The 17,941-nt window shown below is 40.9% G+C and overlaps 1 protein-coding gene across 4 annotated transcripts in view; it reads right to left on the bottom strand.

Annotated features, from left to right (window-relative positions):
- The window catches only part of LOC118430560 (caspase-3-like), a 54,583-nt gene extending 37,971 nt beyond the window's left edge, over positions 1-16,612 (bottom strand). The window contains exons 1-9 of one of the 4 annotated variants that reach the window (XM_035841501.1): positions 16,456-16,612; positions 15,208-15,379; positions 13,622-13,808; positions 12,923-12,975; positions 11,431-11,601; positions 8,551-8,767; positions 7,073-7,264; positions 5,702-5,811; positions 4,479-4,741 (exon numbers count right to left, since the gene is read on the bottom strand). In XM_035841501.1, the coding sequence (XP_035697394.1) occupies positions 4,634-4,741; positions 5,702-5,811; positions 7,073-7,264; positions 8,551-8,767; positions 11,431-11,601; positions 12,923-12,975; positions 13,622-13,808; positions 15,208-15,339 (1,170 nt within the window). In that variant the 5' untranslated portion in view covers positions 15,340-15,379; positions 16,456-16,612 and the 3' untranslated portion in view covers positions 4,479-4,633. Of the gene's footprint in view, positions 1-4,478; positions 4,742-5,701; positions 5,812-7,072; positions 7,265-8,550; positions 8,768-11,430; positions 11,602-12,922; positions 12,982-13,621; positions 13,809-15,207; positions 15,380-16,455 lie in introns of those variants that run through there. The other 3 variants (XM_035841497.1, XM_035841498.1, XM_035841499.1) reach the window with 3 other exon arrangements.
- Positions 16,613-17,941: the final 1,329 nt, after the last annotated feature.

Raw genomic sequence — 17,941 nt, 5'->3', positions numbered from 1 at the left:
TTTACGTTTTCGGTAATACGAAGGTTCCCAACGCATATGGCAATTTTAACCGTCTTTGGCTGAACTTTTACACCAATGCGATGTTTTTTTAAGCCTTAATCGCCATAGCTTCCAATAAGTTCTTATGATACTGAATGCAAAATGTCGAACCGAACTCCCTATCGCGGACGCCAGAACACGTGAAGAGGAGATCTAAACAAGACTGACAATTCCATCCACAAGATTCAAACTTTACTAAGACGATATAAAAATACCCGTCTTTATGGCCAGAGACGGCAACAGCAAATTTCTTATTGACGTGATTTTCAGCACTCGAAGCACCAAAAGCGGTAGCCTGATTAAATCTCGCTTTAATATAGCAGCCCACCAAACATCAGCCTTGGACAGCGGAGTTTGCGTTACACAGATTACAAAAGCGGAGGCGCAACAATAATAATCCTAGGAGCGTCCGGGGGCATGCTCCCCCAGGGAAATTGTGAAATCTTCACCCTCTAAAAACGCTATATCCTGCATTTTGACGAGCAAAGCATAATCCGTACGTCGTAATAAGGTAGTCGGGGAAATTTTGAAATCTGGACCCTCTGCTGTCAGACTATACTTAATTTTATGACATTTCTGTCAGAGAAAAGATTTTTGATGGCGACGAGCGCAAGCCATCGCAAAGGATGTCTCGAGAAAAATTGAAATCTTGACCATCTGAAACATCATTTCCTGCATATGAGGGGCACATTTTGCTTGTAAACTAATCTAAGTTCAATAATGAATTTCTAGTTAAAAAGGTTTTTGGGTGGCGATGCTTCCGCAAGATATTTTCACCATATCCAGTGCCAAAATGGGCGAGCTATCGCAAGGAAGGTCCGGCGAAATTTTGAAATCTGGACCCTTTGAAATGCGATTTCCTGCATTCTCACGGGTAAAGTTTGCCGGTTAACTAGTTAGGTTGAATGCAATTTTGATTACGCTTTACGGACAATTGATATGAATTACGTTTTACGGTAAAATCCGGTTAGCTTCTACGTAATACGTTGAATTAAAGGGGCCAATATCGCTCGACGCAAAATGCACCGACAACGCTCTACGTTGAATTCGAGCGGTCCCTCTACGTAGTACGTAGAATTAAAACCGCCGATTACGCTCTACGGAAAAGGGCATTGGGGCCCTCATGAATGTTCTCTGGCCTCTGGTGGACTTATACACTCACTGGCTATAGTGGGTTCAGATGTCAGGTGGTCGTTGTTCCTGAGGGAGTAACGTGACCCAGTAGCAGATGCAGGGGTTCTGGGTACAAGGGTTTGAAGGTGTGGAGGGCAGTGTCAATTCCTTGCCCAAGGTATCTGTTGTTTCCCAGACAGCTAGCCTATTAGGGTTATTTCATTGCTTTGTGAGGTACAAAAGTGCACACGATCTTCTAAGCATGGAGAGACTTCGCAGGCAGGGCATCCCAGGCCTGTGATTACACACTTAAATTGCAATTTCATGCCAAGGTCTGGGAATGTACTAAGATATTCTGTCACCTTAGATGCTTGGCTCATGATGCATGTGTACTGTGGCAAGTGGCTTTAGCAATGTCACATGGGGAAAGTCACTAACAAATCAATCTGTCACCCCTACTTACATAGATAAACTAAAGGCTACTGGTATTAAGTACTATAGAGGTGCCTTGAAACAACAATGGTATTAGCATTGGCAATGCAGTGCTTCATCACTATTGATCAAGGAGGTTGAAAAAAAGGGACAAACTTCCTTGTATTGATCATGTAGTACAAGTTTGTAAGAAATTGTACATAACAAGGTAACTAAACACTGTGTGAATGACTGTAATGATAACTCAATTATCCAAAGGAGATCAACTGCGTAATCCTTTAATATAACCTTTCCTGCCAACAGAAATGTCATTCAGCTTTCAGCTCAATTAAGACTAGTCATTAAGCTTTAAGACTAGTTGTCAGCAAAATTTGCCAAAAAAAACCCGCGGGAAATAGCATTTTAGGGGGTTAGAATTAAATATTTCCCCTGAATTCCCCTGCAATGCTTCGGGTCTTCGACATGTTGTAGGCATTGCCCTAAAAAAATTGACAGTGTATTTTTTCATAGAAATGCCACTAAACTTAGCTTAGTCTATCAGCAAAATTTGTCCCTCAAAATGAAGGAATTTTGGAAGTTGCTTTTCAGAAGGTCAAGATTTCAAAATTTTCCCGTAGGAGCATGCCCCCCAATTCCCCCTAGAATTGTCGCACTTTGGAGCTCCCAACATATTTCCGTTTGACTTGTAAAATATTGGTTGTGTTTAACTTTAACACAAATGGATTTTACTACGCATCCATTGCAAGTAAATGCACTCTTGGAACAGCATAACTCTGTTGTAAACGGCCGGAGAAGATCACTTTTACAGCGTGTTAAAGATATACTTGATTATAGTGGATATTCTTATCTCTGGTACTCTGACAACTCACTCTGTGACCCTGTATATTTATGTAATATGATAAGGAACAGAATTACCAAATGAATATGTATATCCAGACGTCTCTACATAATATAAGTATAGATACCGGTAAGCTGAGGTTCTACAAAACTTGTAAATCTGTATACGCTTGAGAGAAGTACTTAGAACTAGTTGATTTTGAGCTGCGCTCTGCAATAAGCAAAGTCAGAATTAGCGTTCATTCTCTTGAAGTAGAAAGAGGGAGATATAAGAGATTACCAGTGTGTGAAAGAATTTGTAAATATTGTACATCTAAGGCAGTGGGAGACGAAACACATTTTATTTTGAAATGTTCATTCAACGAAACCGAAAGAATCACTCTGTTTAGAGAAGTCACAAAGACTTATCCCAACTTCCCCACATTGACAGACGAACAGAAAGCCACTTTTCTCTTGAAATCGCGGAACCCACAACTTTTAGAAAATGTGGGGCTTTTCGTCTCCCTCTGCTTCCAAAAAAGAAGTCAAACCTAACCTGTTTAGAAATACCCAACACTAGTATTAGAGTAGAATGTTGTTTATGACTGTCCATTGTCACTATGTGTATACCATGTACTTGCAATTAGCCCTCGGGCACGAACTTGCAAATAAACTTCCAGCATAATAAACATCTATTATAAAATTTGATGTCGTCGCATCTGAGGTATGAAACCCATTCTTCTATGCAGAGGGACTAACTGGGGATATGATGACGTTGTTGTCTGCTGGGATTGTCGGAGATCGATGGCGCCTGCGTTACACATATATGAAAGAGCAAGATTTACCCTACAGCGTTTCTAGCCTTCGTGAATTCAGTGTAAAGCGTTGTCGCCCTTTTTGATTGTGCACAAAGCGTAATCGGACCCTGCATGCAGACACTCTTCTTAGCACTCAAAGTTTCCTGATAGCTACTGACATTTTACTGTGAGCCATTTTCTACGTCTATCTGGCCAATAATCAGAAAAGAGTTCCCAGGGACTATGTCAAAAGATTCCGCTACCACCCAAGATTCACCACGTCAATAACGAACCTCACTTCACTCGCTAAACTGTGAGAACAGCTGAACCAGGTTTCAGTTCTCAGAATTCTGCAGAATTCTGGCTTAGCTTCCCAGAATTCTGCAGAATTCTGGCTCAGGCATCCCAGAATTCTGCAGAATTCTGGATCAGGCATCCCAGAATTCTGCAGAACTCTGGCTCAGGCTCCCAGAATTCTGCAGAATTCTGGCTCCAGTTCCCAGAATTCTGCAGAATTCTGCAGAATTGGGCTAATCCCCAGGGGGTCATCAATGGCTGCTACGTATTCTTAACCTCATTTTTACCTAACATATGCAATATTAAGCCTTTTGGGTTAAAGGTTGTTGAAATACGGGAGGTTGTCCCAAATTAAACCGGGATTCCCAAATTAAACCGGAGGGTGTTTGTAGTAGATACCTAGCTGCAGAATTATAGCAGACACCTAGCTGCAGAGCCATAGCAGACACCTAGCTGCAGTACTATAGCAGGCACCTAACTGCAGAGCTGTAGCAGACAATTAGCTGCAGAGCTGTAGCAGACAACTAACTGCAGAGCTGTAGTAGACACCTAGCTGCAGAATTATAGCAGACACCTAGCTGCAGAGCCATAGCAGACACCTAGCTGCAGTACTATAGCAGGCACCTAACTGCAGAGCTGTAGCAGACACTTAGCTGCAGTGCAAAGTATTCTGTCTTGTCCTGAGGAAGGTGATAGATGTACACTAACTATTGGAAGGCCACTTAATACATGTACTAGTTGTGACAGCACCAGAGATCTCCAGCCACTTGATACTTTGATAAAAGAAATATACTCAAGATCATTTTTCCATCACACAGCTAATACAGCGGTGAGATGGGCAAATGATGGGAAAATGATTTGGGGTATACTTAATGTCTATCAATGGAGACCTCTAGTATTATGACCTTAGATTAATACCACCAAGTGATTCACCACTCTGATGAAACTATACATGGGAAAACGAAGTTTCTGTACAACAGTGAGTTTTTTGTAGACAATCATGTTATTTTGATGTTCTATTCCATCTAACATGAAATTTTCAATGTAAAATTGGGGCCAACACTTGAAAGTTGAAATGTTGCCTTTTCACTTGACCCAAATTGTGTAGCTCATACGACGATGTTGTTACTACATGTGTTCTATTGTCCGGGGTTGAAGAAAAGTTTCTTCCTCAGCATGGTGACAGGTGCGGGCATCTGTTTGTTTTTCCCAGCTGACTGGAACCTGGTGGCCACCTTGTCGTTCACCTGCACAAACAAAGCAACATTTTGCCATCATGATAAAATAACACACTAACTCTGACTCTAATAACAAAGTACATAATAATCCCTTCACAATGGTAACCACCTAATCATCTACCTGTACAAACAAATTAACAAAATCTTGTTATCAACAAAACCTTGTTATTAACAGACTACATGAACATAACCCTTTCCAGTAGAAAGACAGGTATAGTTTGCCTTATGAATTGCAACATTAAGGTTCAAAATACCCACCGTCAATTAGTAATGTGTAGAAAGACTAACTGTTATTACAGAAATATCTTAACTTGTAAGGTAGCAAGCTTTAGGAATCCAGGTTTGATACTATTAATCACAAAATAAACATTGTAAGAAACAGAACTCATACAAGTATCTCCAGGCCTGAACATTGATGCATCTACTTATGATTAACATGCTAACACACCAGCAGCTGGTGCATGTCTTACACTGAACCAGCTATGCAGATACAGATCTAGACAGCTAGCCGCAGTTGCCTGAGGCAAAACAGGCCATGGCAGACCAAGGAAAGTTTAGATGGAGTCTGGCAAGAAGGGCATCAAAGTGTGCTGCCTCATCAACCTGCTGGACAGAGGCACATGGTGCAAATTCTGCTGTCCACATGTACTGGGGACCCCAGCACTAGTATAATACTAGATACTAGTGCAGTAGTGCTACTACTATACAATTTAGAAACATAGTAAATACGATTCTAAATTTGGCATCTCTACAGTCAAAAATCTTTAAGTGTTTAACACGATTTAAAGACATCTGCAAGAACTCAAACCAGTGCAACTGGTACATTCCAAATGAGTTTTATCCCTGGCCAATGGAATGGCCTGCAAGACACAAACTGGATAAATCCACATACTAGACATTGTTTGAATATTTCTGCACAAATTCCATGTGCATCACAGTTAACATGAACTATTAATGTTCCTGACATACTATGGTTAACATAGACAACAGGTCCTCCTCTGGTGCATACTGGGTCAGGACTTCAGTCAAAGCTTGTATAAACCAGCTGCCAGCCATGCTGTTTCTCCAAGACACAAAACCTGGGGAGGCAAAAGAAATTATCTGTTAGGATTATTTCAGGGGTAATACTCTTCAGCTTGTTTCTTCTATTGTCTTGTGCACAACCTACATGTAAACTATAGTCTGGCATCCATAATATTCCAAGTCCTCCTCTAGTTAGTTGTCTGCAGAATAGTCCAGCTGCTGTCCCATTGAATAGTTTAACTAAGGTGCTTACATCCTGCATTATTTTGGGAATGGAGTAAGTCTCAGAAGCAGAGTAATGGGATCAAACAGACAAATTCTTGTTCTGGTTGCCATGCTGTTTTAAAAGTACCATGTGACACAGAGCCAATCAGAATACTCGCCTATATTTTGGTGAATATCTTTATCAAATATCAAAATGCCAATTATTTCTTTATCAATGGGTATGAGGGGTGCCAGACTAAATTCACAAAGGGTAGTGATGAGAGAAGAAAACTGGGATGATAGGAGGAATACCACTCACTACTAATATGTCTTATATAGGGAATGGTTCAATTTTGACAGACAAAATGATTTCCAAAACTGTTACAGCAGAATTTCTTAGTCATGGCTGAGCAAATATAGCAGGTGACAGTGTAGAAACCATTAGGTAAAGATACCAAAATTAAACATACAGTACAGACAGTACTGTACTACTACCAGTGCAAATTAGAAGCACTATCATGTTAAAGACATCATTGCCAAGACCACAGGCTATGTACATGTAAGTGCCATCACCCATGAAACATTTGATTTGTCACGATATCAAAAGCTGTATGATTGTCACATGAGATGATCATCTGAAAGTCTATTTTCTGCAGTTTGTGCATCTTTGCTTTAAGAGTCATTGCACGAGGAAACCAGGCAGAGGCCGGAAGATGGGGGTCGGCCAAAACGGCTCATATTTTGTACAGTATGTGTGATTGGTTTGTGAAACTATGAATCTTCTGGCCCCTGCCTGGTTTTGACTGGTTTTCTCATGCAATGACTCTTAATATATGATCAAGACCCTGATAAGCTCATGACTGTAGTTCCTTCCAGACTATGTTGGCGATTGGGAAAATTATTTGCTTAGGTGTAATCTGCTCCCAAAGGGTTTGAATTTCTGAGGCGGAATGTTAAGCGTGGACTGACTCTTCTGGCCATTCATTTCTCTGCTGAATTCTACAATCTGTACCCTGTGCGGAGGCCTGGTGGAGGCTACATAGCTCCTGATATATAGAAACCTAAAAAATAAATGACTTTGTTAGCATGTATTAAGAACTACACTAGAGTTACCAGGGACAGTGGCATATGCCAGCAGCATGTCAGACTGTGTAGGGAGGGTGTCCCTCATGGCATCCGTCTCCTCCACAACCATGGACTCTTCCAGCAAGCGTCTCACCAGCTCTTCCTCTGTGGGTGTGGCTGGGGGTTCCGGGGAGTCAGCACCGGCTGCATCTGTCTGCTCTATACCACGGTCCAGTTTGTCTGGTAGAATGAATGGCTTTCCATTACTGTACTATCTACTAAATATACCATCTGTATCAAGCAGTGACACATTCATCACATAGATAAGAAATAAAAATTTACAAAACAGCAAAAAGTTGAGTCTCTGAGAGTTTGTTTAGTAGAAAAGCGACCTGAGAAAAACAACGTAAACACCACAGTCGTTGACGGGAAACGTTGACATTTTTGTTTATGCCCGGTTGCGTAATGGCGACGGGATGCGCGATCGCGTAGCGGTGTCCAAGTCTTACTCACTTTAACATGTGATTGAAAGCGTATATAAGACAGACATTTTACAGGAAGGTAACGTTATGGAAGATACTTTCCTGCATGGAATTTTGTATACGTAGGTCGTACAGTGCTGGGACCAAGTTCATCACGTAAGTGAGGTTTTCTATAGAAACACGACCTCGATTGTGCTGGATTCAGCCCTCCTCGTGGGAGACGAGAAGCACACACAATCACAATTCTACTGTCAGAAGAAAGCTAATATATCATAAAGATAAAATTTGTATTTATGTTTATTCAAATTAGCCACCAGCTTCCGAAATGAGAAAATTACAAAAGCGTGGCAAGTTAGGGCGCACTGTCTAGCGCAGCACAAAATCGGAAGTTATATTCACGAAAACGTCCTCAGTGTTTGCCACTTGTAACTAGGAGGGTGAAGGGTTCATGAACCATATGAATGCATTCCTTATCCAAGTATGTTTTTAGATGAATGTGTTAAAAATTCATTGATCAAAACTTGACCACTCTCTGTGAGTTCGAGCGCGTAAAAAAGCGTAGCATCTTAGGGCGGCCCCCGTTATAACTTTTATGATGTTTATTCCTTAATTTTATTATTGATGATAATGTAATCAGTTTTTCTCATGTACCTGCTATGTCTTTGCAAATAAAATCTGAATCTGAACAAAAATGTCGAAAAACACATTAAAAAAACATGCTGGAGTTGAACCTCTGCTTATAAAGTATCCACAGCAGTTTTTTGAGTTATCAACATAGAACACATCGAAACCACTAATTAAGGGATGCATTTGTGTCATTTTCAGAATATTTTCTGAGCAATTGTAGACTAACGCTGTAAAAAATATGCCCCTGAGGAGGCATTTTTTACAGCTGTATCTTTGGCATTGTCAAAAAGGTAATCAAGCAATCCCTTCATGAGGGGTAACGTTACATAATATACAGTATATCAACCTTCTTGCTTATATGTTGGAAGTTCAACTTTTTTACCTGGTATATGCAATAGTATAATCATACATCCATACCTCCTCTGCAAGCTTGTATGAAGAACAGCTTTGGTTTGCCGACTAACGTCTTGCAGTGAAGGTTGTCAAAGTACTCGGTTATTTTCTTGACAGGAAGAAGGCGCTCATCTGTGCCATATATCTGCCCTTCTACTCCATGGCTGAGAACAGCCAAGATGAAACTGTCATAGCTGCCATGGTCCAGTTGAGAGTATTGGAGTAGCAAATCACAGATGTCCTGTAAGTAAATAGTGATTTCTTTAAATGTATCTAATCATCTTTCAGTTCTTAGATAACTGCAACTTTCCCTTCACTGTCCACATAACTGTCCACATAACATGCCCCTTGCAAAACAGTTCTCCTTCCAAGCCTCACTGTAAGTTAGTGTACATACTTTTTGTCTGTTACCTTAGAACTCATGATTATATATTAGATACTCAGAAATTTTACTTACTGCATTAATTTATTGTTACCTGCAAACTCATGATTATATGAAACTTTACTTACTGCATTAAAAATGTATTTCTCTACGTCTGAAGAGAAAGAGTGAACTTGATCTGGGCAAGCAGCCCGCGATGATGATGATGATGCATTAAAAAAATACTTTTGCAAATACTCAAGTCATAATTTCTACCCTACAACAGAAGCACTGTAAGTGTACATTCATTTTGTCCGTTGCCTGCAAACTCATGATTATACAAGTTTTCAGTAATTTCTAACCTTCATTTAGCAAATGTGGCAAATTATACATGTAGTAATAATAGTTAATTATTGCAAATTCTTGCCTGAGGGCTAATTGCAGATAACATAAAAGGCCCACCCCACAAACAAATAGTATAAAACAGCATATTGTCTACTCCTAGTCTAAAGAGCCAACTCTAACCTGAACCCACAAAATCTCTGAGATCTGGACCAAACACCCTAACCATTATGCCCACATGATGCCACATTGTCCCAATTTGTATATGCAGAAGATGCCATATTGTTGTGCAATAATGTTAACATGTGCCTTATCAACCATAATACAACTTAGATGCATGATATTCATGTTCATGTTTATCATTGTCCTCATTGCTCTTTAATTTTTGTCTTTCGCCGCGCTGTCGCGGCGAAAGACACTCAGACGGACATTAGATTTCTGTCCGTCTGGGTCGACCATGCCATACCGTGCTAGCGAGATATTCTACCCTGCAGATTCGATGGTATTGCCAAAGGCCATGCAAGTACTAGTATGTATGACATACGTATCGGCCTGCCATGAATGTGCTGCTTGGTTTATGCATGGCTTATTAGCAGGAATAAAGGACCTGTAATGTGCCCTGCACAACGTATTTGTAGACGTCTATTCAACCAAAGACCTACGCGATTCAACTTGTACTATATCTGCAAGGTAGAGAGAAAACATTTAAGGTATCTTTGCGTACGTGTATTTGATGGATATCAGTCACACTTCGTTTCTCTTAGTGAACGCGGCGCGTACGAAAGGGTCCAAACGTTGTGATGTCTTTCCTCCCAGTAGGTAGGGGTAGGTTGGACGGCATGCTAAAGACCTTATGATTAGGCGGTCGAGAAACACTGGGCAAGTTCCAAGGACGTTATCGTCCTTGGCAAGTTCAGAGCATAACAACGTTACAATGCCAGCAGTTGAAGGAAATCTTCATCTCACAATCCGCACTACCACACGGCAATATTGCAATGTACTTGTGGAATATAGGGTTTTTTTGTGCGTAGAAATGTAACAAAGAAATTTTGTTTGACACGGGCGAGCGCAAGGCATCATGGGGCAGCAAAGAAAGAATTCTGCAGCTTGACCAATCAGAGCGTAGACCATAGCGGGGAATCCCCTACAGCTGTAGGATCAACCAATCAGAGGTGCGTATTGCGGGCACGTGTACGTCTTGCAAGCTTGCAGACGCTGTGCGTCATGGCGGCCGGAGTCGATTTAGCGCCGTATTTGACTGGGAAAATGCCCGGACACGATGTTTATCAGACGCGCTTACTAGTAGATGTCTGGTCTCTCGATACAAAGAGGGTTAGTCTCCTTGTCAGATACAAGTCCTGTCATGGCGTTCTCGATTTCAGAATGAAAAATTAATAATTACATGCGGCAAGGAATCAAACTGTGACTGCAAATGATGGTAACTTTTTTCCAATAGAATTCCGTGACTTTTTTCTTCGAATCAAGGACATTATATAGCGCCGAGCTGTATTAGGAGGTTAACATTTCCCCGGCGTGCGGAGCTAGCTGCAAGCGTAAAAAATCTTGGAATTGGGCGGGCAGTCTTCAGTCCCAGTGCCAAAGAGATCTATGAAATCCAGAATCATCGGTGCAGAGATCTGACGTGGGGTGGGAGGCGGTTGCATGTGGAAAATTGCTTACGAGTCGAAATTTCAAGGTATCTTCGTGGAAGAAACTTCAACAAAATTGTATCCCTCTTTGATATATGTAAAATACACTGACTAATATTTTATCTAATTGATTTCAAATGGGAAGATTCCAAGCTACCCCGATGGAGTGAGTTTGTGGCTCATAACCCCTGACGTAATGAATCAAAATCTCAATAATTTTGCATTCCGAAAAGAAATGAAACGTTCCTTTCAACATACCACAATGGAACTGCATTTGCATTTTGAAACTCATTCAGTATAATTTTATCAACAGACTTGAATTAGCGAAGGCCAGCTTAGTAGCGAAATGGACCATTGTTTTGAGTATCGCCCCTTCATACCATTGAAACTGTTCTGAAACTCATCTGGTAAAAGTTTTACCTACACAATATAAGTAAGCGAAAGACCAGCTTTTTTTAAAAGCACTTGTTTTCCATTCTTTCTCTTCTTATCCCTTCTATAAAAAGGACACTAAATTCACTGGCATGGTCCCATTTTGTTCAGCAAACTTACCGCTGCTGATTTGTCATTTTCTACTTTTACATGGAAGTTGAGGAATTGAAATAGTCCCTTCAGGTTGCTACAGTCTACATCAGTGCCACTTCTAGTGTTCAGCCGGCCACTGAAGGTCTTGTTGTTGATGATCAGAGCTCTGCCTCGAGGTTTGGCCCTCATTGTGTAAACCTGCAGTTAAGAACATTCAAGAAACTACTGTAAATGCAGAAATGTTCGCGGTGGATTAATGTTCGCTGTTTTCGCGGTGGCCGCTTCACCGCGAATTTAAAACCACCGCGAATATTTTTCCATAACAGTAAGAGACTACAGTGCATGGTGCTGCCGCGAAATTAAAACCACCGCGAAAAGTCCATTTTCCTGCTACCGCAAAATTAAATCCCCGCGAACTTAAATGCATTTACAGTATATTCTATTCACTTGAAAACTCTCCAATTTGGTAAAAAGCTACAGGGATTGAATCTCCAAGCAGATCTCAAGGGGCTATCATTATCTAATGGGCAAAAGAATCTCCAGTCAACCCAGTTGGGAAACAAACCTATCATCAGGCAATCATTGTCTGATCAAACTGGTGAAAATCATTCTCGGGACCCGTCAGCACATTTCTGGTGGGAAATTATCCCAAATTCATGCATTGACAAGTTGTAAAACTCTCACCCCTGACAATTTTCATGTTGAAGTTAAGAGGACATGGGAGGAGCAGAATGTGTCTAAAAAGATGGCCCCTCCCCTGGTGGTTAATATTAATAAGCATGTTATATTTTGGCAGATCCCTACGGGGTCATCGGGAGATTATTTGGCCGGCTGAGTATTGCTAGCCCAGTGCCGATCTGCCTGGAGAATATCAGCAAGGATGGTCAGCTTTGCGATGATTGGACATATAAGATAATGTTGTATTCTAAAATTCAACAACATTAGACATAATTCAAGATTGTGTTATACATGTAACGTTAGTTCACCTTTATCCGTAGGGTAACCTTTATCCGTATTTTTAAAGAACAATGTATTTAGGGAAAGCAAGTCGACAGACGATGGTTTCAAACTGCAATATTTTGAAAATAGTACGATTTGAAACTACCGTCTATCGACTTGATATCCCTGGATACCCTGTTTAGCAACACAACGGATATAGGTTACCCCGCGGATAAAGGTGAACTAACGTTATACAACAATAATAAAAAATGGACATTGTCTAAGATTTCATCTTAGTTAAGAACAAGTACTATTCTATTCACTTAAAAACTCTCCAATAGTCTAAAATTTAATCTTAGACTATGAGTTGAATGACAAACTTCAACATATTTTAAGATGTTTACATTTTGCAGGAAAGATTCAATTTTCCTGGATAAAAACACATCAAGATTTATGACATAAATTTTCAACTAAGTCTGTTCAAATCGGACGCCCACCAGTATATTCTGTGCTCATACCTATTGTCATCACCTGACACAAATGGTCCTGATTGCAAGGTACTGAATGTGTAACTGCTTACCCTTGTTGGATCACTTGTCTGTGGTCCATGTGAGGGGCGTGCATCTGCTGTTACTTTGTCTGACAAGAAAACAACATGAATGGCTTCATCAGATTAGGAATGTGCATTTCAAGGTAAAACAAAATAACAAGAGTTCATCACGTCCTGATAAAGACAGCTGACATGTTGAAGAAAATCTTAGAAAATCACAGATTTTGTATGGATTGTTGCCTTGTCTATTCTGGCAAAAGATAAAAACAGAGTAGATGTGAAATCTTTATTGACACGACAAAAGTACAGCGACTTTCGTAAGGTCTACATGATTGTATAACTACTTACAGTATAAAAAGAAAGTTGAACACGCTGGGGATGTCAAGTCATCAGATGGTGGTTTCAAACTGCAACATTTTCAAAATAGTGTAGTTTGAAACCACCATCCACCGAGGTGATATATCTAAATACCCCATTTTCAAAAACAGTGGATATAGGTTACCCCTCTGATAAAGGTGAACCACGGGGATTACACAATGTAGCCAAACAGTCTGTCTTTATTTGCTATAACCTCCTTGGGTCAGAACTAGCATTAAACTGCTCAGAGGGATTTCTTGTTTCCCCAAGAGTTGGCCAGATTCTAAGAATACAGTACTGCCATCAGATTTTGTTCCTAGGATTTGTTTTTGAAGCCACTTTTCTGAAGGTTCAGAAGTCTGCAAATCTTACCTGAAGGTTGCTGTGGAACTGTGAATGGCTCTCTGCTCTCGGACTTTATACCATTTCGCAAAAGATCTGCAAGATCTGTTTGTTCTGCTTCATCTAGAGCTTCTACAAAACTCTGGAAGGCTTGCTTCCCTCTTCCCGGGAGGTCTCTTAATAGTGCATTGCACTGGTCAAACCTGGTCCCAGCAGCCTGGACATGGAAACAGTAAAATCTGTGATCAAACATGAAACAAGACAAAAACTTATCTTTTTTGGCAAATTGGTCATCATCAACAGAAAAGGATGTGACATTGATTTGACTCCGTATGTTCGGATAATACATGGGGTCATAGTTCACGGGAAGTCAGAATTTGTCACGCAGTCGCACACTGTCAATCGAACCGCAGGTTACCCTAAAACGTGTTATTTTCTTTGCAGCTGCTTTTGCCGCGGATTGATTTGACCCCATTTCATGGGTATAAACAGCTGCCTGTTGTGCAGCAAAAAGAAACTTTTTCACATCTACATGTGTCAGGAGCGAGCTGCCCTTCAGCGCCACTCAGGTGACCAAATAATACGACAGCAGTTGTCCCAGGTGCGGCCACACCAGGAAGAACCCCTACTCTTTTTGATAAGTGTGGTGGAATCTTTTTTAACATGCTCAAAGTGTGACTCTCCTCAACAAGGAGCCTCTTTAACGTCCTATTCAAGGGACTAACTGAAGCTAGGTACTCATTTTAACCTGAGTGAAGTGTCGTGTAATTATAAAGTGCCTTTCCCAAGGTTACAAGAACGATGACACTTTGGGAAATTTGCTGCCGCGGCCTCTGTTTGCCCATGGATTAGGCCTTAATTACACCAACTCATAAACAAGAGTATGTGTAGCTTGGCACATGACATCTTTAATCTCCACAGAATGTTGTACATGTCGAGATGTCAAACTCAAAGGCCATGGGACTGACCCAGGTGTCAAAAGGTGTTGATAACAAGTTGAACAGTCTGAATATAACTTGGAATAGGATAAGAGTCTAGTGGAAGACTCTGGGTGCTAAACTAACCAATAACATTTTGAAGATCTATAAGAATAAACTACTGGGTTTAAATCAACGCTACGCAAACTAACTGGTTAAGAAGCTATACTACAAAAAATGACATTTAACCTGCAATGAGGATGTCTGGTGCTCGCTATATGAGATGAATCATGCATCCGCTTAAACTAATCAGAACTTGAGTAATGAACAGGGAGACTACTTCATATACGAGCTAAGTGATCATAGCCAGGTCGCTGCGTATGGTATATACATCTAGCGAGTCCTAGAGTGTCTGAGCTGTCGGGGTGGATGGAGGATGTCTGTCTGAACAGGATCGCCACCCGGCTTAGACTGGTGATTGGTTGGGGGTAGTCAGGTGCAATTCCCAGGTACCTTTCCTGACGGCGCTGTACCACCATGGTAATGAATTTATTTAGAACACTGGGTACAGTTAAAATCATTCTTTGGTCTACTTATATCTGAATAACCGGGTATTGGCATTTTCAAAATCCCCACTGTTTCGAATTCCATGTGCTTTACTTCCGACAGTTGAATAATGCTCCTTTTTAATAGTCTTACCTCTATTTCTTCAATCATGTCATCATTGAAGACCTTCTTTTCCACCAAGATGGGGTACAGGAACTTGGGCTTCATGTCCTTAGCTAACCTGACTCGGTTTTCTATCAGGATCTGTCTGTGGTACTCTTCCATTCTGTAGTACAGTATGTAGTAACCAGTTCCTGATACACAGCTGGGTCAGAAACAATAAAGTCACTGTAAGTGTTAATGAGCAATGATGATGATGATGTAATGGGAATGTAACGTTACAGAAACACACAGTCTCACACACATATACATGCGCACATACACATAGTGAAACAAATTCACATGCACGCACACGTAACGTTACAGAGACACCGTGGCAAGTATACAAAAGTAAAGGGTTCCGCACTCAGACAGGTGTTCCAGTGCTGAATCAATGGGTCGAATCAGCCTCAGCACTGGTTTCCAGTGCTGAAGAAACGTCAGCACTGGTTTTCCAGTGCTGAACGGCCTTGTTCCAGTGCTGAAGCTCCCTCAGCACTGGAATTCCAGTGCTGAATTCAATGCGAGCACTGGATTTTCAGTGCTGAACTTCTCCGAGCACTGGTTTTCTAGTGCTGAACTGCCGTCAGCACTCGGGTACTAGTGCTGAACTCGCGGCGGCGAGCCAGTTCAAAGGTCATTCAGCACTGGTTACGAAGACGCCGTCAGCACCGGAACCGAGTGCTGATATACAAAAGTAACGGGTTCCACACTGGATTTACCTGGTGAGTGCTCGGGAACTTTTCAGCACTGGTCTTCCAGTGCTACATAAAAACTTCAGCTCTGGGCTTCCAGTGCTGACGTTTATAATTAGCACTGGAATGTTCCAGTGCTGAACGTAATATTCAAGTAGCATGCGTCCGTACGGCTGTCTGAGTTATTTCTTTTGGACTTAGATATATCTATGCGTGTTATCTAATCTCTAGGCAGATCTTGCGTGGCACTCGGTTTCCTGACAGGAGGGCTTCCAGTGCTGAAGCTGGCTCAGCACTGGATTTCCATGTGCTGACGACCACTTCTGACAGAAGAGACTGTTACTTTTGTATATTTTGCGACACGGTGTAATATCATGCGTGCAACAGTCTTACTTCCGGGTTGGAGACAAGTACAGTTCGCTCCACGTTTGTGGTCGCTTTTAGTGAAACAAGTACCTAAAACATGGTTCCAAAAACCTTTCACCATGGCATCAGTAATCTTATCTTGCGGTCATAAGATGAGTGGAATGGGGCAAACATGTCTTACCTTACTTGGATTGGATCAAAATTATCTCCTGTCAAGAAAAGCACACCACAAACTCACAACAGGCAACTCCAGCTCACGTTTTTCTCGCACACAAGTTGGTTTATCGCGAGACTAGAGGTCAATGGTCACATTCTGAACGCGGCGAACTCAAATCAGTTTGTTGGGACTGGTAACTCTCACTCACTCACTCATCCTCGCTGCATATCACTGGCAAGGCCACAGCAAGTAAATTTTATGGATGACATCCTCTGCAGACTGCAAAAATAGTGCGATAGGGCGAAGATGAGTGAAAACAAGATGGGTGAAAAAAACAAAAACAAGATGGCTAACGTTACATTTTCAAAAATAGGCACCATAAAGTTGTGATGACTGTTGTAAAAAAAATCAAAGGGTCAAAACATTGTATCAGAGCTAGCAAGGCATTCATTCCTGTATTCTAAACATGTACTGGTGTCAGTGGTAAAAGTGACACTAGTGTGGTAGACTTGGTAACCACACCCAAAGCTTCCATATTGGTGTCACTTTTACAACTATCCAATAAGTTTCATTTCTACAACTGCAGTCCTGGGTACCTCGCAAGTGTCACTTCTACAAGTACAATTATTAGGCTACAACACAATATATTTGCTCATAGTGGTACTTTATCGTAATGTTGACCATCCCTGCAGAAGAAAAAAAATTTTTTTTTTCTGAAATCAGGCGAAAATTAATGCGCGTCAGTGTGGCGTCTTATTTTCTCCAAATGATAACATTTACTTTGTAGCGTCATAGCGAGATCGACCGATATGTTACGGTACCGCGTAAACGCTAGGATGTTTGGATGACATAGCGGCGGGGAAATCCGCGCCGCTTCGACAGAAAAACGTGAATTTTGAGCAATAATACCGCGGGAATATGGTTAGAAAAACCCAAATTTTCATTATTTCGGGGGTCCCTGGTCAAATTTTCAACAACAAAAAAATAATAAGTGTACCGTCCAAATTATGAACGTGGCGGGTGGATTCTGCGGCTGAAAAAAAAAGAATGTATACGTACCTATATATATAAAAAAAAAAGAATGTATACGTACCTATATATATAAACATGCACTTAAATGCAGAACAAAAAGTCCCAAAGGTGGGTTTTGATGGTTCTGATCGCAAGACGAAAATATTCTTATATCAAATGGATGTTTAAAAAGGAAAAAGGACAATTGACAAAAACAAAAAAAAATCCCAGCGTGGACTCGAAAGGGGTTGGAGCTACTATTAAAAATGATGTCACGCTCTAACCACTACGCTTCGCCCAACAAAGACAATATAAGGTAGTATTAAAGTATAAGATAGTATAAGATAGAGGATGAGTGCCACTTTATTGTTGAATAAAGGGTTAATGCCCCGCCCCGAGGTGAATAATTTTTAACTAATCACCTGTTTGATAGCATATCAGCATCAACATGTGGCTTATTTGCAATACAAACTACATGTATTAAGTGGAGTCAACTCGT

This window comes from Branchiostoma floridae, chromosome 14 (genome assembly GCF_000003815.2).
Source record: "Branchiostoma floridae strain S238N-H82 chromosome 14, Bfl_VNyyK, whole genome shotgun sequence".
Taxonomy (NCBI): Eukaryota; Metazoa; Chordata; class Leptocardii; order Amphioxiformes; family Branchiostomatidae; genus Branchiostoma; species Branchiostoma floridae.
This window is presented reverse-complemented; position numbering and strand designations above follow the sequence as displayed.